Raw genomic sequence first — 22,656 nt, 5'->3', positions numbered from 1 at the left:
ATTTGAGAAACTGGTGGCAGTGATATTATATGATTTAAGGGTTTTAGAGAGCTTTTTCTTTTGTACGGCTAATTGTTTCAGCTTCATGCTACCTCACACATTGAAGAATAGTCCCAGTTCCACACAGAGAGCTATACAGAGAAAAGGGGGGAGCACTTGTTTAAGATCTGAACTCAAATACACACTGAGGTCAGGTAGCAGAAAAAATATCAAAATCGGAAAGGGGGGGAAAAAAGGGATCAGTGCGTCCCCCGTTGCAGCAGAGCACCTCACCACCCAGAAGAGTGTGAACAGAGCCAATCGCCTCCGTGTGTGCAGTCCCATCAGCCTGCAGCACTGCAACCAAAGCAACCCGGCCACACCAGCGGCTCGCCTTAATTCACCATCCATCACTTTCAGATGGAGGCCTTCATTACAAAGCACTACAGTAGAGACTGTATTGGTCCAGGGTGGGGTGGGGGGGCTTCTCAATCAGTGTTTCCCTGTGATTCTGCACTATGCAGCAGTTTAAGTCTAAACCCTTAACCTTTACAATATTACTTTGAGGCTATTTTATTCTAAAAGGCCACAGTTTGTACAGGGTTTGTACAGTGAATGTGATCATACAATTAGTCATTTTCATAAACAGATGACTGCATATTTAAAGGCCTCTCTGCTCTTATTTCTGTGAAAGCAGATCTAAATTTAGCTGATAAAGTCAACAGAGTATTCAAATGAATTGTGACTCTCACAACAGCTATCATTTTCAGAGTGCAGTTGTCAATTTCTTCAAATGCTGCTGCTCTGCTGCTCTGGAACGAACCTCTTCAAATGTAAATTGAAAAAGCAAATCATTACCCAACGTCAGAGCACGCCCGCACAGTTACTTCAAATGCAGATTTTTATTGGTGAAACAGAACTAGTTCATGAACTCTGCCCAATGCTTTCCAAGAAGGGACTAATTTCACACATCTGAAAGCAAATACATTATTTTTAAAGCCGAATTATTGATATTGCTGTCATTTCTTCTAGGTGATATCCAGCACATCCAGAATAGCAGACACTATGTGGACAAGCCTGGGGAAGGAAAACCTTATTTCCTGTAATAACTGAGCTTATTCTTATTATGACTATGAAGGTACCTGGAGGCTTTGCTTACAAAATGATTGCAGTATTTGAGTTAGTTTGAGTTGTATTTTAGGAGTATATTTGCACACCGGCCATCTCATTTTGGTATGGAAATCTCCATATATCGTTAAAGATGGAATGAATGACGGAATTAAATAAAGGAATGTTTTTTGTATAATAAAAAAGGCCCCAAAGACCTCATCCACACTAATTCTGGATCTTTATACCTCAAAAATGACTCTGTAGCTGCAGAATGTTAATAGCCCATGTTGTAATTTAAAAAAAAATGAAGGCATCAGTGTGGGAGTGCTGAGTTGTGATTTTTACCGAGCTAATAAGTGTGACATTCACACCGTGCCACTTTACCTTTAGGAACTTGTAATGCTGCTCCAGATCTTCATCCTTGAAGCCTGTCCCGATCTGGAAGAGACGAAAGGAGATCAGAAACACGCACACACACTCAGATATACACATATTCGCTCATGGTGAGACAGCAGACATTTGGCAGCGAGTGGCAGAACACAGAACAGCAAGCAAATCCCCCCCCATACACCACGAGCGCCTTGTCTGCCTGCTTCGCCTGAAGCGTCATGTCACCTCTCAAAAGACCTGAACCTGCTGAGACACGAGAATCAGCTAGCGGGCTGACATGCACAGAAAGGGAAAGAAAAAAGGCTGGTATACCATGCAAATATAGCGTTTTCCTGCTCACATATGTATTCTAAAAGGTAGATTCTGCAGAGGTCCACCTGAAGCTTTATGTTAATGAAGGCTCAGTCGTCATAAGAAGGTTTAAGAGGTGTTTTGTGGCCCTTTTTTTTGCATTCAGTTTTATCCTCTAACATGCAGACTGTGAGGACAGAATATGAAATAAAATAAACATGTAGGTTTTTGTGTAGTTATGAGAATCACAAAGAATTGTTTGTTTTGTTGAATAACATAAACCGACTTCTCAACAGACCCTAATCTGATCAATACAGAGGTGTGTGTGTGTGTGTGTGTGTGTGTGTGTGTGTGTGTGTGTGTGTGTGTGTGTGTGTGTGTGTGTGACATTACTAAAAAGTAGAGCTGGGTAACATTAAACCATTTTAGTTTTTTTGTTCATCAAAATGAAACACTGCTTTTGATTATATTCACTAAAAATATATTTCGGAAAATTGGCTTTACTGCCATGTTTTGTATGTATGGTAATTTATACTTCTCTTGTAAATATGTAATGAAAGGATTTAAAAAGATAATGTTTTGTAACAACTGGGATAACTGATCAATGGACTGTATATAAGGAAACCACCTCAGGGATGACCGTGCTGAAGTAAAGCTGGAAAAGTTCGCTGAATAAAGCACGGTGTAATCGAGAGTTGTGCAATGCATTTAAATTTCGACCTAACTAAACACTATAAACGTTTCAAAGCATCTGTATTTATTGATGTCTTAACGCAAGTAGCTGTGCAAGTTTTTGATGCTCAATTCTACACACTTTTTGGGTGGTACTTGAAGGAGCATGTGGCTTCAACAGATCAGTGATACAGACTGGAGCTAGTCCATGAAGGGCTTTAAAACAAACAGAATCTTAAAATCAATCCTAAAATTAACTGGGAGCCAGTGAAGAGAGGCAAGAACAGGGGTGATGTGATCTCGCTTACGAGTTTCAGTAAGGAGACGAGCGGCAGCATTTTGAACCAGTTGTAGTCGAGAGAGGGAGGCCTGGCTAACACCTATATACAGAGCATCACAATAGTCAAGGCGTGTTTTGACAAATGCATGTACAACCCTCTCAAAGTTTGTGAGGGATAAAAAGGGCTTAAGCTTAGTAAGAAGCCTAAGTTGAAAGAAACTTGCTTTCACAACAGAATTGATCTGCTTCTCCATTTTAAAATCACAATCCATTTTTACTTAAAGGTTTGTTACAACAGACTTAACATAAGGTTGGAAATCAGAGGTGCCGCTGGGTCTAAAAACTATGACCTCAGTTTTATTCTCGTTAAAGTTTAAAAAATTTAAGGCCATCCAGGCTTTAATATCATTTAAACAGTCAACCAATCTTGTTAAAGAACTACCATCATTTCTTTTGATGGGCAGGTAGATTTGTGAATCTGATGTTATGTCTTTTTAATATAGATCCAAGGGGAAGCAAATAGAGTGAAAAAAGAATTGGCCCGAGAATCGAACCCTGGGGAACTCCACATGTGAGGGACACAGAAGGTGAGACAGAGCCACCAAAACTGACTCTAAAATCTCTGTCTGACAAGTATGACCTAAACCATTCTAAGGCAGTGCCCTTGATCCCCACGCCATGCTCGAGGCGAGAAATAAGGATGCTGTGGTCAACTGTGTCAAATGCTGCTGTAAGATTTGAAAGCATAAGAATTGCATTATCTCCAGAGTCAGTTGAGATTAAAAGATCATTAAAAGCTCTTAAAAGTGCGGATTCAGTGCTATGAAATGTCTTAAAACCAGATTGGAACACCTCAAGAACACCATGTGTATCTAAAAAGGATTTGTGATTTAGGACTCCTGGTTTCTCACTGGGTATTAGAAACCCAATGAAACTGCATACAACAGTCACCTGTGAAAAGCAATGTTGAAAGTCCAAATAAAAAGCTGTTGCTGTGACTGTAACCTTATTGTCTTCTCTGTTTCATTAGTGTTCCTCTTATTCTCTGAGGGGAGTCTATGTGAACTGTGTGTGGACGGGCTTCACAGCAGCAGTTCGGCAGTGGTGGTGAGGACTCCAGTCTCGCTCAAGGACACTTCAGCAGGACGCAGAGTTGAGTTTTCATTTGGGAAATGGAAATGTGGGTTAAATTCTGCTTTCAGCTAGATTGGAGCCTCTCAAACTGGAGATTTCCTGAAGTTTAGCATGTCAAGGACAACAAGATCGTTTTTAATGGATGCATGCCTTTGTTTTATGGCTGACATTGAAGAGTGAGAAAAGAGAAAAGGAGGATGACAAGCAGCGCACAGGAACTGTTGGTGCTGCAGTCAAATGATACACACCCTAAACCACTAGACTACCGAGATCAGTTATGCTTTAATTATACTTAATGTATATCAGATAGAAGATATTTCTCAACTACAATAAAGCAATACCACATTGAAAGTAAAGGCAATTAAAATTTTCCTTGTGAGAAAGTACAAGTATTGGCAGCAAAGTATTTAATATACAAGTACTAATTATCAATCAGAATGTTACATTTATCATGTATATTTGTATTATTGGAAAAGTATCACTGATTCATCATCATGTAAGCAGCATTTTAATGTTGTCGAGGTAGAGCTAATTATAAAATTAGTTCATAAACTGATTATATGTACACCTAAAAGTTATTCCAATTATTTAAAAAGTAACAAGTAACAACAGCTGCTTATAAATGTAGTAGAGCAGGGGTTTTCGAAGCATGAGACTGCGGGCCTCCCCTCAGAGAAAGCTTGGGGGAACGCCCCCTTCTGAGTCTGATGGGAGCAAAACAGTTCCCAAAAAACTACTGTATCTCTGAACTCTCACACATGTACGCTGTTCTCCTTTTGATAACTAATGCAATAAGTAATGTAATATTGTTTCATGTCCATTCACTGAGCCTCCCCTGAAACTGTTTGGAGCCTCCCTAGGGAGGCCCGCCTCCCACTTTGAAAACTCCTGTAGTAAAGTATTTCAGTACCTTAAAATGGAACGCAAGTAAAATTCTTAGTAAATGTACTTAGTTATATTCCAACACTGGTGTCTGCAATGCTTCCAAGTTGTTTTTTGCTATGTATTTGTGGAAGTGCAAAGTAAACATATGATATTGCCTGCAATATTCCCAATGTGGTTTAAGGTCCAGCTGATACCTGGAGGCCCATCAAAACATGTAAGACAAACAGATTTTGGATCTTGTTTTTGAAGTCTGCCGGCCTCTGTGTTCTTTTTAAATATTACTAAAGTTGCCGTGCATGGGGGAGGTGATGCACCAACACAACTTTAAGAACAAGGTGTAACTGCCAAGTTATCCACACATAATCAGGATAGGAATGCTAGCCAGGACACCTCAGAATGGTCTTTGAGATTTACTTATTTTATCTTAATATGGCCAAGATCTGAGCGGAAATAACAGAGTAAATAAAACCCAGTATGATTGCACGCACCAGGTCGCACTGACTGACAGGTGTTACTGAATCCTTCCATTCTGCAGCTCAGTCAGCGTTCAGTTAGAGCTGGAGTTTAAAAAATGATGACAATGTACAAATAAAAACCTCTACCTTTGAAGAATTGGAAAATTGAGGGGCTTCCAAACACTTGAGCTAGCAGCTATCCAAGCAATGGAAGATTTATATGAAAATCAATAACAGACAAAAGGCAGGAGGTCGTCGTCTGACATTTTTCACATTTTACACAGCAAGTGGTGTCATCTGTTGTGTAACTTAAACGCAACATCCACACCTCACTTATCCAGAATAGTCATCTTAAGTGTGAACACATACTCCAGTGGGATTTTATTTATAGGAGAAATAGTGAGGACACGGAAAAACCACTAGCACTTCCTGAAAAAGTTAACACGGTAATCTAATGGGCGCTTTAACCTCCATGTGCGAAGTGTGTGCACTCGCAGCTCAGTAAATTCCCTTTCCATGGATAAAGACATAAAAGTTACAGAAGGGGAGAAGGGGAGAAGGGGGGGCTGGAAGGTTTTTGCATGACAGAGAAGAGACGGAATTTATGCTCTGTGGTGAAGTCCTACTCTAGCTTGTTCACGCTCTCATTATATCTCAAACACAGACATAAATACACACAAGTGGTCACGCATGCTCCAATACTGGCTTACCATGTATCCTAACATGCCTTCAGTCACACCTCCACACACACACACACACACACACACACACACACACACACACACCCTTGTAGGCATATAAAGATATACCTTCTCAGATTTTAGAAGAAAAATGACAGACACAAACAGAGCAACCACACAAACACATTTATAAACACATACAAACACCCTGCAGCAAACACACAGACATACACGCACATGTGAACAGAAAACACTATAAGCTCCTAATTACAAAGATCTGAAATGTATAATGCACAAAAGAGAAACTATTCCCCTGCTTGGACTAACAGCATGTTGGTGAGTGTGAACTTTAATACTTTTATCGTAATAATTCAGCTGTATCAAAGGGCACCTTCGTCCAAAAGCTGCAGTAGAAGTAACATCCTTCTAATGAAATATACTGACTTTAAAAACAATTTCTTCTAAGCGGCAAGTCTGTCTGAACTGCTCTGTGGTTTTCAGAGATTGAAAGCAGGGATTTCTGACACTTCACATTTTTCTAAAGTGCATGGAAAAGGGAAATATTTTGAAGGCGTCAAAACTCCAGCAGCACTTGTAGTATAAATAACTCTACACTGAGGCCATAAGCAGAAACGTGTTGGTTGAAGGACGTTTTCAGAGAATAAAAAAATTAAGGAAATTATCATCTAGTCATTTTTCATTCTTCACTAGAAGAAAATTTACTGTATAGCACCGTGTTGGATACATTGTAAAAAAATGCACTGTACAGACACGCACCTTGCAGACGGACTGGAACTCCTCATTCTCGTCATCGTAGCAGGCCAGCAGGAAGCCCCCATAGGTGCCCGTTCTCTTGCCTTTTCCCAGGTAGGCTCCAATCACACACAGGTCCACTGTGTCGCCCACCCCCTCCAGGTAGTCCTTCTTCAGCTGAGAGGAGGACATCAGAGATAATATACTGTGTTTGTCATGATTTAGGATATAACCTTATATCATGGCACAATAAACATACGTGATGAGATTAATTATTGGAGCTGAAAAATGCATCTCAATATTAACGAAATGGGACCAGTTATGACTATATATTAATCTTCTTTGCATAAATGAAATGCCAGAGGGCTCAATTCAATGTCATTTATTAACAATGTGAGCTGTCAGAGGTCTAAACTGCTGCCTGAAAATGTTGACAAGCTAATAGTCCTGAAATTGTTTTTGTCCTCCAAAAATCTAATATCCATGTGTGTAAAATGTTTAAACTGATGACAGCTACCAACCAAGGGGTTTGGAAAATTTTACTCTGACAGGTTCGGACATTTGCTCTTTATTTTTATGTGGACTCTTTATGCTTCAGCTTAGCTGTATGATGGCTTTATTTTTCACTGAAGAAAAAAAAAAAAAAAGGTCCCTTTATTTTTATTTTGCTAAATTTGTTAAATCTTTTACCTACAGAGAGGTAAATCAAGAACTACATACAGTCGGCGTTGCTTAAATGTGTGCTCACTTCTATGCATCTTAAGAGAACAAAGGTTTGTGCTACGTTGGTAAGTGCGTGACCACGTGTACAAACAGTGTTTGTAAAGTGTATGTGAGTTACAACTCTGTCGCACACACCTTGAGCCAGTTATGAGAGCGCTTGGCAATTTCATAGGTGGCATCCTTCTCCAGAGTCTTCACCATTAGGCCCTCGCAGGAGTCTAACACAGACACACACACACCCCAAACCACAATTACAGTCGTGCAGAAAGAAAATTAACAGATTATATTTCAGATAAATGGAAGGTCTTTGTCTCCTTCTAAGCCAGACAGACACAGACATACAACTCATATACACACACATAAGAAACATGTTGTCGTTTACAGTGTCAGACACACACAACAAAAGAAAACTCAATTACACAACTCAGAGGTTCTGTCTCTGTTGGACACACACACAGGCAAAACACTCAATAACACTACCAACGTACAGGCCAAACAAAGAGACAGTAGGCAAGAAAACAACTACACAACTACTACACACCCCTCACACAATTTACACATGAAGGCAGCTGTCAAGGGCACAAATGAAATGAAACTCGCGTGCAACACACCCACACCCAAAAAGGTTCAATACGCACTGGGACAGCAGGCGAGGAAAGAAGCACACAGTTAGCACGCATACAAAAAGTTCAAGGCAAAAAAGCAAGAAATTCTGTCTCCGTCTCTTAAAGACACACACACACACACACACACCTCGGACAGACTGCTCCAGGAACTCTGCGATGGTGTCGGTGTTGTCGGAGTCGATGGATCGGGCGAACACAAACTCTCCCTCCACCTCTGAGAAGCTTTCTTTCAGCAGAGCCCGACGCCGACACAATGGCTGTCGCACCAGGGACTACACACACACACACATCATTACAAATGGCAAAACTGTGTATCATTACAACCATTTCCCCTTCATAGCTTGGAGCCTTGCAATGACTAGGATAAAATGCCATCTCAACTAGCTACCCACACACACACACACACACACACACACAGTCACGACAGCTTTGGACACATACAAACACCCACACACACATACACACAGTCTTAAAACAGCAGAACACAAAGTCTTTGTTGCACACAATCACTGTGAGCAGGCTTCCAACCACCTACTGTTTACTGTTACATTTTCAATTTGTGCTTTAAATGAATGAAATGGCCACAAATTCCCCTAAATATCACAAACCATGTCTAACACTTTGCAGAAATGGGAAAGCACCTACATATTCATAAAAGGGAGAAACACAAAATGTTGACAGATGCAGGTTTTTCCAATTAATGATGATGTTGCAAGCCCTGTTTCCTCTTATTCTTTCTTGTAGCAGTACAGAAGCAGCATCAGCGTATTGCTGTCAACAAACGCAATGCGCCTTGGCTTAGTTTTACATCTAGCCGTTGAGCTATCACATCCCTGTTGGTGCACAAGCAGCCAGGGCAGTAGCTGAAGGCTGAAGGATTTTAGAAATGATGAAGTCATGAGTCCAAATTCCCCCAGTGTACTCCAAATATTCGACTATCGCCTTATAAAAGGTATAAAGACATGAGGAAACACATCCAACAGATAGGGAGTAATATTAAAAATTTTTAGGAGTTGCGTTGCGTTTCTGGCCTCCTGGCAAATGCAAGTCAATTCTCTTATGTAGCTCTGGTTTGGTGACGCCCAGCCACCGAGAAAAGCACTGAACGTTATTTGACGCACAATTAAAATTATTAACACACACTGATGCGTGATATAAAAAGAAGATGTAGTCAAAGTACAGTAGACTGGATGTGCTGATCTGAGAGATGTGAATGTCATGCAATTGACGCTTTTCTGGAAAGCTGACAAGCACTAAACTATTTCAGCCAGGAAAGCGATTTTATTTTAATTACTCCACCCCCCCACCCAAAAAAACATTTTGGTTCCTTTTCTGAAAATGATTACAAATCAGCATAAAAAAACCCAACGTGCATCATAAGTGTTTAATGGCAGCATGCAACTCCTCCTCTGGTCTATAAATCTTGCAAATTCCCAAAAATAGAGAGAGAAATAGAACCAAGGACATGACCTTGGTGCCATTTCTCTCTTAGTCCTGCTAGCAGCCCCTGATGGTTGGCTGGGTGTTGTCACACAGGGTTCTGTGTGGGAGAGCATGAAGAGCCATTCCCAGGCCAACAATAGAGTTAGTAGTGACAAGGACTGCAGTGCACAAGGAACTGTAAAGTCACAATTTGTAAAAGGGAGAAATAATCAAATTAAAAATGTATTAATTGATTAATTAATTAATAAAAAGGGCATAAGCCAAAAAAAGGTCAGAAAGTATGTGAGTACAGAGACAAATTAATTCATAACATTTGCATAAACGCCATATTAGGGGGGAGCTGCAATGAAATGGCACAACTTAAAGAGTAAGTGATGCTCTTTTAATTCTGTAATTTTGTTTCAGTCCACTTGGGAAAACTAGCATAGCGTTGGCTGATGCAAACATTCACTGATTTGCATTTTCTTTGGCCGACTTGCAGGAAAGCAGCTTAAAAACTGTATATTATTTGGATGGAATCATGCACACTCTCAATCCCACACTCAGTCACAATTACCACCCACATCACACACACACACACAGACAGTATGACACAGTCTGAAAAATCCACCGACTCTCTCATACACACAGACTCGGAGACGGCCTCAGACAAGACACACACACACTCAGACACACTCCGCAGGAATTACAATGAGCGGTACAATCATTATGTAGTTACGGCCTCCAGTAGCACCATCATTGGCATTCAGGGACGTTGTTGGCATCTCAGCGGGGCGACGAGCATGTGGGCACGCTCACAAACAATAAACACGCACACACGCCGGTTTTAAATGACAACGGGAGCGTAGAGAGAGCTCTCTGGGTAATATTTTCCTCATCAGCACCAGGTCTTACCTCGCCGTTGAGATAGAGGAGGTCAAAGGCGTACACACACACTTGGACTTTGATCTCTGAGGCTTCCACGTCCTGCAGGGAAGCATCAACATACACACACAAATACATTTTAATATTTTTCCCTTGACAAAAATATGCAAATAGACGCATCTTATTCACAAATCGCTACATCCAACCTTGGGACTTGTTACAAAGAGCTCTTTGATTTCTCTCCTGTTCATCTTAACCACCCCGCCTCCCCTTTATCATTAAACAGCATCGCACCTTCTAATTGTCTTCACTCCTCGCTTCCTGCTCCTCAACTTTCTTCACTCACCTCTTCGAACTGCCGACCTTCCGATTAACAGGCAACCCGCTCTACCTCCTGAGCCCAAGTGCGGTGCCCATTCAAAACGTGCCAGTTCGGAACGGGCCAATTGCCTTGCCTTCGGTATTGCTGCTTACAGGTTTTTTCAATATCATTGTACTGCAGAGCTGGAAAGCCCAACAGTTCTAGTAAAGCGGTAAGATCCCAATTTTTTTATATAACTCATCTGTTTAAATTATATTAAGGCATAGTTATGCGGCATTCAGACCAACTGCGAATTTTCGCCTCGCGACGCTTTCCTCGCGTGAGTACATTCGCTGCAAGTGTTCACACATTTTAACGCGATAACGTGAATAAACACAACTCGCCATTACTACAACTGTATGAACCCAAAGTAAACATTTTGCTGTGATTCAATAGTAATAAACAGATTAAACTGATGCTGAAATAACTACAACATGATGCAGATTTGTTAAACATATGAATTCATGCTTTGTCAGGTCTGTCAGCAAGACAGCAGGACAACAACTTCTAAAATGTTTGTTTTCTGAATGGAGTTTGGCTATGCTAACTTGGTCAAAGTAAAGTACAATGATAGCTGGAATAAAGTTACAGACACATGTTTTCTGAACTCACCAGGTAGTTCAACCTCCTCGCTTTCTTTTCTCCCAGCAATGTCCAGTTTTGTCCGTTTTTTATATAAATATGAAATCGTAGTCCGACAGAGCTAACGAAGCTAACAACAACACTGGAACCGGATGTGCACAGAAGCTAGCTGCTGAGAAGCTTGAGTGAAGATAAATCAACGTTGAAATCCCAAAAACTAAAGTAAAAAGCTAATTTAATAACAGCAGTTAACTCCGAGCTCCTCCCGCGAGTAAACGGCGTAGTTGTTAGAGCAGAATCCGACCGACGACGGGTGTTTATTTGTCCAATGGTTGCAGCGCTGCTCCCTGCTCCTCTAGCCCAAGTTTAGCAGCTCTCAGCCGGCCTGAAGATCTTCCATCCCCCGCTCTGCCTGGCCCTCTCCAAACATCGCTCTGAAGCCGTTGGTGACGTACGGACAATCTCAACACTGATCGCGACTCAGCATCATGAAACTTTCTTCGCATTGCCGGCACTGCCCGACAGGAAAACGAGGCTCTACACGTCTTTGTATTGACTTTGTATGTAAACTCACCGCCTCGAACGCTCGCTTCGCCTTTGGTCTGAAAGCACCATTACGCATAATTAAGGGATGGTCGATTTGAGTGACAGGTGGGTGCCCTCTCTGGTGCCCCGGCTCATAGACAGTATTTTACTGGACGAAGCCACCCCGCTGATTTCAATGGAGAGCAGTGAAGCCAGTTTTGGACCAATGAAATACTATTACAGGGTTACTTCCTGCTGGCACCAGTCTACTGCGCATGATCGCGCAGCATAACCGTGGTTTAATGACTTGGAGCAACGGCAGAAAAAACGTAATTCTGGTAGCTGCATAGCTGCGCCAACAAAAAGTCTCACGGCTCAGTGCGTTTGTCTGACTCTAATCGTCACCGTTTAATCAGCTCACCTGCCAAACACCAACACAGCGTCACGATGGCCGAATAAAAAAATAAATAAAAAAACTAGAGTTTATAATGTAAGCAATACGGTTACATCTCATGTACGACGGGATGTCACAGGGTTTTGACGTCCTTTTTGGGTCTACTTCAACTGTGGCTTACCCCCTTGGCCTGGCTTTATTCGGCCCACCTCAGCTCCACCTCTTTGCCCATATTTGGATTAGCCAGAGTCAGGCACTACCAAGATCTCGACGGCTGAAGCCGCCCACACTGAACTTCAAAAACATATGGCTGGTGATGTGATGTTTTATAATCTATGTTTTAGACACAGCATAGTTACAAAAGTTTTAGAAATGTTTACTGAGGTGTTCTCAAAACATAAGCCACACCTAAATTATTAATAATTGTTATTTCTGCCTATTTGCAAAATGCTGTTTAAACTGAATGTAGAACATAGACACACTACATTAAAAGCTAAATATACTATTGTTTCATGTATTAAAAATGAATTCATGCTCAAGCTAGCCAGCTAAGTTACATCTGGTTCCCAGGGCGTTACAAAGGATAGGATGACATTTTTCTCTGAAGGTAGCTAGCTAACATTAGCTTAATAACATTAAGTTGACTACTGCATAGGGCAGGGGTCGGCAAATAAGTCCAAGCCGTTATATGCCGGGCCAGAACAAATCGTATGAATTCCTGTGCTTGTTTAGCTCAGTCGGTGCTGTGCGGGATTACCGATGTGTAGGTTGTGAGATCGATTCCATCTTATTGCGGATATTTTTTTCTCCCTTGTTAAACAAATTGAATAAAAGGACACTTTTGCACAGGCTCACATAAAGCATGTGCTGCAGTGTGTGCCATTCGGCCTTTGATCTGCATTCATAAACCTATCACACATTCACTGACGGCTTTTTCAGGTGTGTCAAGCAAGCCAGAGACTCTTGAATGTCCTTCAGAACTCTTCAAGGTAAAAGCTCTTAATAAACTCGACATTGCTGCAAAATGCGTTCTTGAGCTTTTATTTTAGAGGCACAATCACTTCAGAGGAAGTAGTTATGTGAGTAACTGTTGCTGTCATGACTGAGATCTATTTCAGCACTATGGAAGATTTTATTGGACTTTAATATTTATAGCCCACAGAAAACAATCCACAAATGTGTACTATGATGCGCAAATATTTCACTATCTACAAATATAAATTCCACAAATGCATAAAAAGGAAGTCACAAATGTAATGTGACCTGCAAATTGAAAGGAAATGATACGCAAATGTGCAAAAACTGTGTATAAAAATAGATCCACAAATGCGTAAATAACACTTTGTAAGTGAAATTAAAATATGCGTATACAGAGTAATTTGTATATATTAGCAAATTGCACTGTATTTTGTGGATATGATTTTACACAACACAAAAGTAAAAATATATGTTTTGGGTAGGGAGATATTTGTGTATTATTATTATTATTATTATTATTTTTTTACAGGTCTCCACAGTACACATTGGACAAAACTCCACAAATATATAAAAAGGAAGTTACACATGTAACATTACCCACATGAAAACAAATGAAAAATCTGCAAATGTGCAAAAACTGTTGTGTGTAGAAGTCACTGTATTTTTGTGGATATGATTTTACACATCACAAATGTAAAAATACATATTTAGTGAAATATCTGCGCATCATAGTACACATTTGTGGATTGTTTTCTGTGTACAGCACCAGCCGTTATCAATTTATTTATTTTTTATTTTTATTCTATCAAAGCAATCTGGCTGCGGGCCAGATATCATTGCTGGCGGGCCGGTTCTGGCCTGCAGGCCACCTATTGCCAACCACTGGCATATGGTCACGTCCGGTGCCGCTGGTTACAATAAGTCAACACGGTGGCGGCCTATCAGCCAAAATCCAGGATTCATAACCGCAGTCCACAAACCAACGAGTGACGTCGCAATGACTACGTCCACTTCTTATATACAGTCTATGGTTGGGTCTTAATACCGATATAAGTAGTAGTTTTTGTGGAGCAACCTGTTTGAACTTAATGGTGTGTAAATCTCCACTTGGTAGACACTTGCGTTATAATTGTGCTAATTATGAAAATACAAAGAGCAGCTCAGACTGGCTCCAAATGGTCATCTTTTCTAAACTTTGATGATATTTCAAACTTATATTCCAAACTTTTATGACTAGTGACCAAGATCAATAATGTGACTAGTGACCATGTGATCAGTAATACAAAATGAAATGTGTCTACAATAAAAACTCTGCAGTCTTTAAACCTGAAAGATGTCTCTCCTGATTAATCCCTTGTCTCCTTCATTCTCCTTCTCACACCCTCATTTCTTTTTCCCTCCGCCCATTAATGATGTTTAATTAGTCCATATCGGGTTTCATTCTCCTCATCTGAAATATGTAATTTTAGCAAGAACGCTTGTGGTAGTAAAACAGTGGAGATATTGTTACACAATGCCAGAAGGGCAGTACAATCAGTTTGTGCATCAAACCATCATTACAAATAATCATGATTCCATAGTGGTGGTAACAGTATCTAGCAAAAAATCATCAGGATAATCATTTTCAGCCACTTTCATCATCATGTTCCCCATATTTGCCCTCTCATTTCCCCTTTCCTAATTTAAAAAGAGGTCATCGTGCATACAAAAAGACAAGGTAAAGGGAGCCGTTTCACTCTAATGTGATTGGCGTAGTGGAAAGAAGCAGTTATTCTGATCAAAACTGAAAAAACACCCCCCTGACATTTGCAATCTCACTCCCCCTCCTCTCTCCTCGATCCATTTGACTCTTCTGTCTCCAACTTATCAATTCTCCTCCTCTTTCTGTCTGCTCTTTCTCTGTCCATCTCCCTCTGTCTGCTGGATCATTTCACTCTATTATCTACCTCTCCTCCACCTTCTGGTCTTTTCTCAGTCTCTTCAACCCTTTGACTTCTTTTTTTTGCTCCCCCTTCTCTCATTATCTTCTATTTTCTCCCTTTTTTAACACCCCAAGCATTTCATTCATCCTTCTCCTATGTTATTATGTTCCTTTCCGTCCATACCTTTCTCTTGCGGGTGGTGAGGACCTGGAAGGGCTGAATCTGTTTCTTTTCACGATCCCAGGCCACCGCCTCTGCGTCCAGGACACAGGACACCACAGAGTCATTCTTCACCTTTTGAAGAAATAATGAATAAAGAGATGAGATTATATTCAGTAGAGCTATGAGGAGGGCTTTTCAACATAACAAAAGCCAGATGACATTATTTACCAATCTGCATGTAAGCAACATCTGCTGTAGCAATCAGAGGACTGTCTGGAAGTTTCACTGAAGTAAATATAACAAACTTGGAGATTTAAAAAATCGGTACAAAACTTTTTAAAAGGCATGGATACAGTCAATCAAATTGAAGACGTGTTCAGGCTGTTTCATGACCTGCAGCTGCCCCTAATTTGTTGCCAAATGCTTTGGAAGTCAACGCATTAATATTTTTCCTCTACACTCTATTCATTGCTACTCTTGAGCAGCCATGTCTGCTGGTGCCGTCGCTTCTACTCAACCAGTTACCAAAGTGTAAAACATACCACCCCCCAACCCTCCCCTTTAGGTAGGATGCCCACGTTGTGCCAACAGCCAAATGCTTCACTAGAGACATTATGCAGTTTGCTTCTCAGTTTGTTTTTTAATTTCCGCATTAACTAAAAAGCTTTGGCAGCTGATAAATATTTCCCTGTGCAGGAAAAACACTGACAGGGTTTAGGCTGGGGATAAACCATTTATTAGCCGATTATATTGACCATCACCGCTGATTTTCAAGATCAGAGTGGCTGCTAATTATCTGAGCCACCAAATCCTGTGTGTGAAGCTAAGGGGGTGTTAATATCTTGCGTCCCGGTCAATTTGGGGCCACAAGGATGTTATAAATTCACAACTTGAAACAGATTGACAAAAGATCAGCGAGGTGATCAGAGGGAGCCGGTCAGATTTAAGCGCAAGAAGCACATCTGAGACAACAGGTTGTTTGGAAACAGTCAAATATATCAGACATAACTAGTTATATTCAGAAGGTCATTAGGCTAAGTAATACAATCATTACTAATTAATGTATTAATATTAATATTAATGTGTTAAAGTATTAATATTAATTCATAATTACAAGCATTAAGGCACTATGGTAGCTTCGGCAAAATGAGTTTTCCCTCATCAATATGCAAAATAATGCAGCAAGGTGCTGTAAAATCTAATCAGACCATCTCCTCTATGCAGGGACTGTGTGTTAATGTGAAGTTTCACTCAGGCATTGTTAATTTGTTGTGTTCATTAGAAAGTGTTGACACACACAGACGCAGCCATGACAAAATAATGTCAGGACTAAGGATACAAATTTAAGCAATTTCTTTAATCAGCTGTCTGCCACGTTAATGATCAGCAATCGATTTCCTCCATGAAAGCTTCATTTGAACAACTGGCATGGGCTATTTTTACAGCGCAGACATTGTAAATGAAATGTCATTAATTAAGAGTTCCCCATTAAATAAACACAAGGAAACAGTTTCATGATGAATGAAATGATGTCATCACTTAAAAAGGGTGCAGTTTTCTCACAACATGCAAATGAAGCACAAACACCCAGACTTTTGACTCCGTCCAACTGTTTCACACAAAATCTTACACTTTCGACAGAAGTGATGGTGACAAAAAAGGAGTTAAAAAAAAAAAATGCAAGGGGAAGGGAGAGGAGCAAGAGAGAAAAGACAGCAAAAACAGTGAAAGAAAAGGTTTTAAAAAGGAAGAGTTGTGTGGAAAAAGAGAACGACAAATGATGAGATGGTAGAGGGGATAAAGTGAAAGCAAAAACAAAACAAAAAAAAAACAAACAAAAAAAAAAAGACAGCAGTCAGGAGCATCCGCAGGCAATGAAGAAGAACAGCGAGAGCGAATATGTATGGAGTGTAGAGGGAGAGAGGGGAACGGTCTATGAGGCAGAGAGACAGACCAAAAAGGTAAAATTGCAGACAGGCTGTATCAAAGCGCGAGACAGGAATGAATAAGACAAGAGTGAGAAGAGAGGAGAAGGAAAGGTGAAGAGTGCAGGGAGTAGTGAGGGACCCAACAGTTATCATCAAGAAGTAATGAGGAAGAAAGAAGATTGAGATGATTAGACAGAGAGCCATCTGAAACAGACAGGTGGACAGAGAGAGCAATAAGGTGAGAGTGCAAGACAAAGAGCTGTGTTGCTTTTAAAGTTCTGAAAAGAAAAGGAGCAAAAAACAGAGGAATGAAAAAAATCAGTGTGAGAGAAACGTTAGAGGGCAGATATGTGAAATGCTGAGACACAGTGTAAGAGAGATAGAACAATGGAGGGGTGGGTAGCACTAAAAAAGTAAACTTTTCGCATGCTGCTTTGACCCAATACTTTTTCTCAATGGGGGAAAGGTGGGTGTGTGTGTGTGTGGGGGGGGGCTGAGTGCTGAGCCTTGAGCAACCACAACCATTCAAGTCATGCTGGTACAGAGCTATTTGTTTTCCACAGGGCAGCAAGGCAAGGTAAAAGAAGCTTTTTACCTTGATGCGTTGGGAGGCGTGCTGGTTCACACAAGCATGAGCATCTCTAAAATCTCACTATGGCCATGTTTCTTCTTTTACTATTCCTCCCATCAAAATTTCAAACTCATCCACGGAGCAAATGTTTGTTGTTAATTACATATCTTTTAGTGAAGCCTGACTTTTTTTTTTTTCTTTTTTTTTTTTCCAACCATGGAAACGCTAACAAAGTTAACTTGATGACAAATGCGTTGCACTTCTTATGGCTATTTCATAATAAAAGAAATGTTTCTCTTTAGTATTTTAGGGGCATCATTATACCTTAATTGGAAAGATGACAGAAGAAATGAAAAGACGGAAAGAAGGGGAGTGACATGCAACAAAAGCGTGAAGCAGGAAATGTTCAGTTTGTAGTATTAATACTTTCCTTCAGCTCTGCTAGTGCTGTAACAAGCGATCAGTAAACAAAAAAATAAGGATGATCTCTATATGAAAAGGAAATTAATCTAAACTACAAAAGAACTGACAGACATTAAACACACTGCTTTCACTCAGGTCGCAACACAGCCACACACATGCTGGGCCAAATCCCTGCTGTGGGGCCACAGCGGGAAGATGAAAGCAAAACTGCCTACACGGACCCCCATGACCACCAGTTGCATGTTTGTTGCTTTCCTTCAACCTGTGCATTCTTCTTCTCATCTTTACCTAATTTTGAAAGTGAGGAAATAGTCACCAGTTACCTCATTGCCAAACTATTATAAAAGGTGCCATCAGTGTTGATTCATGAAAACCCTGACACAGTGAGATGAACTATTTCCCAAACAACCATCACCTGACTGCAGATATGAACACGCAGACTGATGGAAATGAGAAAATGCATGCCCTTGTATTTCCTTTTAAAAAACTATGTACGTGCTTCTCCACATGCAAACCTTGGCCCTTTTGTCAATCCATTAGTTAAAAATAAAATGCATCTAAATGATCGAGACGTGAGGTAATTCTTTCACTTTGTCGTCATCACTGGAGTGCTGCCTTGTTTTGAGAAACACATTGCAGTTATTTTTCGAAGCAGAACACCAAGTTAAACTCAGTGCAGGATAAGTGTACTGATTTCTTCTTATAAACTCCAGTTATAAAGTACGTCTCAATCAACTGTAGCATTGGGACCCATTAGTGAAACTCTCAGATTCAATAACTTGCTCTGATTAGTACAGACCAGATGGGAATTTCTTTAAATATTACCGACGTTTCAATAGTGGCTGTGTACTCGACAGAGTCTTGAAAGCAACAACAGTGAATGAGATAGGCAAGAGTGGAAAGAGCAAACTGATACAGCTTTATTTATTTGGTGCCTCATTGCGGTTCCTAAATAAAGCAGAAAAACACACTCAGCGGGAGACGAGGTAGTGAGTGCACTCTGATAACCCCAGGCCAACTGCCAAAACTTAAGGTACTGGTGATCACTGGTGGTCTCCCCACGCAAGCAGAAACCCGCTAATTTGGCAAGCCTATCCACAGCTGCAATTTATTATTTAAACAACCAGTGTTTTCAACATTTATTACAGAGATAAAGTTTCATGACAAGCTGGTTTAAAGTTTCCATCCTGGTAAACACCCCTCTAAATTTATAAAATGAAATTTAAAGGCCAGTGGTAGCTCCTGATGACTGGAGGGAAACTAGAGGACAAAAGGAGAGTAAAATGACAAGTAAAGGAACAAATAAACTCAGAAGCAGGGCGTCAAACACAGACTGACACAGTCGGAGAGGAAAAGTGGGCACACGGAAACTAGACAGACGAGTGATAGGCTGAGAAAAAATGTCAAAATGAAAGACAGAGTGAGTGAGATAAATGTGTGCAGTTGTTATTCGCACCACTGTAAAAGCGCTCATTTCACAGCTCAGACCGACTCTCCTCTCTCCCAGGAGCTCAGCTTCAGCGCTCTGTGTTTGTTCGAGGGTTTTACCTTGGGAATGCGAGAGATGATATCAGGGTATTTGCTGGTGTTGTCTTCCTGGTTGCGGCTGAATATTCGAACCTCGCCACTCTCCAGAATGTGAATCTGTGGGGTGAAATAAAAACAAACACGATAGATGAAATGGAAACAAAATCTAAAATGAATTTACTTTAAACTGGTCAAAGTTCATACAACGTAAGTGAAAGCTAACACAATAGATGGATGTGTGAATAATGCATGTAGTGAAGAACGACAAGGGACTCGGGAAATCAAATTCACTACGAGTGCTCAAAGATCTGACAGCAACGTCACTGTTATAGATAGATAAGGCAGATCACAAGGTCGTAGGTTCTTTCTGTGACTTGGCCAAGAGACACAGAAGACTACAAGTTGCATCCCGAACAATCAAAGTTCGCCGTCTTTCATGACTTGCGTGAGGTACATAGATAAATTAAGAGTTGTTTCTGTATGTAAATGTTTTCACTGGCCAGTGAATCAATGTGAACCATATAAACCACAATGGTTGTCGCTAACTCGTAAGTCATATGTTTTCTCCGGCTATTCCTTTCCTTGTATGTTGTTTTCTTTTTTTTTTTTTATCATTTGCCCTTTCTTAACATCGACTTTAGCCAACTACCATGTGATTTACAGTGTTCTTATTTTTTGATGAATGTGTACAGGATTGTTCTATCTTGTGCACAATATTTCTTACGCCCCTACTTTGTACTTGTTAACGTTACACGATATGTTGTTTTAAAGCATTTTTAAAATGGTGTTTTTAACATGTGGCCACAGACAACAAATGCTTATTTACAGTTATTTTTTCTACTGATCAATCAGCTCGTCGCTGATAAATAACGTCATAAAATAGAAAGAAACACACAAAATCATTTACTTGACTTATTAGATGCAAACTTCAATGAATATAGAAGGTTATCTTGATTAATCAAATGCCTCACATGCAGATAAAGACTTTCACATGGCTATTCACAAAATCTGAACACACACACACACACACACACACACACACACACAGTGTTTAACTGAGTGGTGAATCATGAGTCCCTCTACTGGCTGTTTGAGGTAATGGCCACTGCAGTGACACCAGAAAGAGAGAGAGAGAAAGAGTAGGAAGAGGAGGACGTCATGGGGCTTGCTCACCCTGTCTCCATCCTCTCTCTCTCCCTGTTTCTGTTTCTCTCTTTCTGCTCATCTCTCTTCTTCTCAATTCAGCTCAGTTCAAAGGCACTTTATTGGCATGACTGTCCAAAATTAACAATACAGCTGGAGGGGTTTACATTACAATCTCTCTCTTGCTGGGTCTCTTTATGACTCTCTCTCGAAATTTCCCCAGCCCCACTGCTGTCACCAGTTGTGTCTTCGTGTTCGTCTCCCTTTCCCCCTTTTATGTGTCTCGCCTTCACTGTCTCAAGCCTCTCCCCCCCCCTTCTACCTCCCACCACCCCTCCTCCTTCTCTCTGGTCCACAGCGGCAGAAGTAGCGTGCTCTGCCTACAGGCCCAGGGCAAAAGCAGCACTACTGTTTATCTTAAAAAGAATAGGCACGCGCACACACACACACACACACACACACACACACACACACAGTACAAAAACACCATCCATGTGAGCACACAGTCAAGTAAGCACACATCGAGTCACAAAACAGCAATACCTCATACTCAAAGAAACAGCCGAAAGGTATATGCATCCAAAATTCAGCAGGCATATGTTCGGTGCCAAACGCCAGAAAAACAAACAGTTGCACTCCGTCACTTCGCAATCGACATGAACACAAAAACACACCTGTGCACGCTCTCCGTCGTATTTGTACTCGCAGGTGAACGCAGCCTCGTCAAACCTCTTCATCACCTCGCCGACACCCTTGGTGGGGTGAGCCAACATGGGTCTCAGCGGCACACCTGTGAGAAGAAAGGTGGTGAGACAATTGGAGAAAGTAAAAGGCTAAAAGCAGCGGGAGATCCATGTATTTCATAAATTACAAATAGTTGGGAAACCAATTGTGAGTTCGCCCAGGAGAAGTTTTCTTCATCTGCAACTTTCTGGCACGTGCTGGGAGGAGGAGGGGCGGGGCTGTCGCTAACAGGCTGTTTATCAGAGCGAGGAAGATCTCGGATCAGTTCGCAAAAAAAAAAAAAGTGAAATCAAGGACACATTCCCACATGACACATCAGCATCACACCCACAACTGTTTCTGTGACAAAACCACAGTTCAAACTAGTTTGTTTCTATTTTCATTTGGCTGTAATACTAAAGTTCCCTGACTCACTCACATCCCCTTGGGCTACGCTGCTAAGTTAAGCTTCAAAAGCAGCAGAGGAGTGATATAATGAAATATACCAAACAAAATCCTTTAATTGCAGCTTACAGAGCACAGAGCCAGATATGACAGGACAGTAACAATTTGTCCAAACTGGCTGGTGCTATACAGAAAATTCACCAGCTTTAACTATCATGCATTTTAGAAAAGAACAGCCCTCTGAATAACGATTGTTTACCTGCCAAAATTGCTGCTAGATTTATCTAACTGACCAACAAGGGCCAATTCAGTTTCCCAATTTAGTAGCGTTCAGATGGCAGCTGGTATTTACTTCCAACCTTGGCGCCAAGGCTCCTTATCACAAATAGCTTGACAACAGTGTAATTGGGAGCTAATCCTCAGTTTAATGGTATCTTTCTGTGATAAATGACTCAACTAAAATAACTGACTCACCTCCACTGAACAGATCAATAAACACACACCAGTCACTGTTCTGGAACTTATAGCCTTCCTACATCCTGATTGGCTGCTTACCTGGAGTGAGCTTGCAGTGATTGGGTAGCTGGTCTATGCCCTCTTTTAGCAGAACAGGAATAAGGACGTCGTAATTGGGCATCTCGCTGGACGGGAGAGAGCGTGGGGAGTGAGTGGGAGACGAGGCAGGTTGTTTTTGAAGAAAAACAAAGAAAAAAAATCAATATCATCC

At 40.8% G+C, this 22,656-nt stretch overlaps 1 protein-coding gene across 1 annotated transcript in view; it reads right to left on the bottom strand.

The window, feature by feature from the left end:
* Window positions 1-22,656, bottom strand: part of lig1 (ligase I, DNA, ATP-dependent) — a 49,653-nt gene that overhangs the window by 7,206 nt on the left and 19,791 nt on the right. Inside the window, exons 16-24 of the mRNA XM_038717383.1 lie at window positions 22,485-22,570; window positions 21,476-21,591; window positions 19,680-19,775; window positions 15,231-15,341; window positions 10,316-10,387; window positions 8,106-8,250; window positions 7,488-7,570; window positions 6,654-6,806; window positions 1,474-1,527 (exon numbers count right to left, since the gene is read on the bottom strand). Of these exons, the coding sequence (XP_038573311.1) occupies window positions 1,474-1,527; window positions 6,654-6,806; window positions 7,488-7,570; window positions 8,106-8,250; window positions 10,316-10,387; window positions 15,231-15,341; window positions 19,680-19,775; window positions 21,476-21,591; window positions 22,485-22,570 (916 nt within the window). The remainder of the gene's footprint in view (window positions 1-1,473; window positions 1,528-6,653; window positions 6,807-7,487; window positions 7,571-8,105; window positions 8,251-10,315; window positions 10,388-15,230; window positions 15,342-19,679; window positions 19,776-21,475; window positions 21,592-22,484; window positions 22,571-22,656) is intronic.

Source organism: Micropterus salmoides, unplaced genomic scaffold (genome assembly GCF_014851395.1).
Source record: "Micropterus salmoides isolate LMB-PRFRI ecotype aquatic unplaced genomic scaffold, ASM1485139v1 Ms_hic_scaffold_14, whole genome shotgun sequence".
NCBI classification, from domain to species: domain Eukaryota; kingdom Metazoa; phylum Chordata; class Actinopteri; order Centrarchiformes; family Centrarchidae; genus Micropterus; species Micropterus salmoides.
The sequence above is the reverse complement of the archived record's forward strand: the minus strand, read 5'-3'. Positions and strand labels throughout refer to the sequence as shown.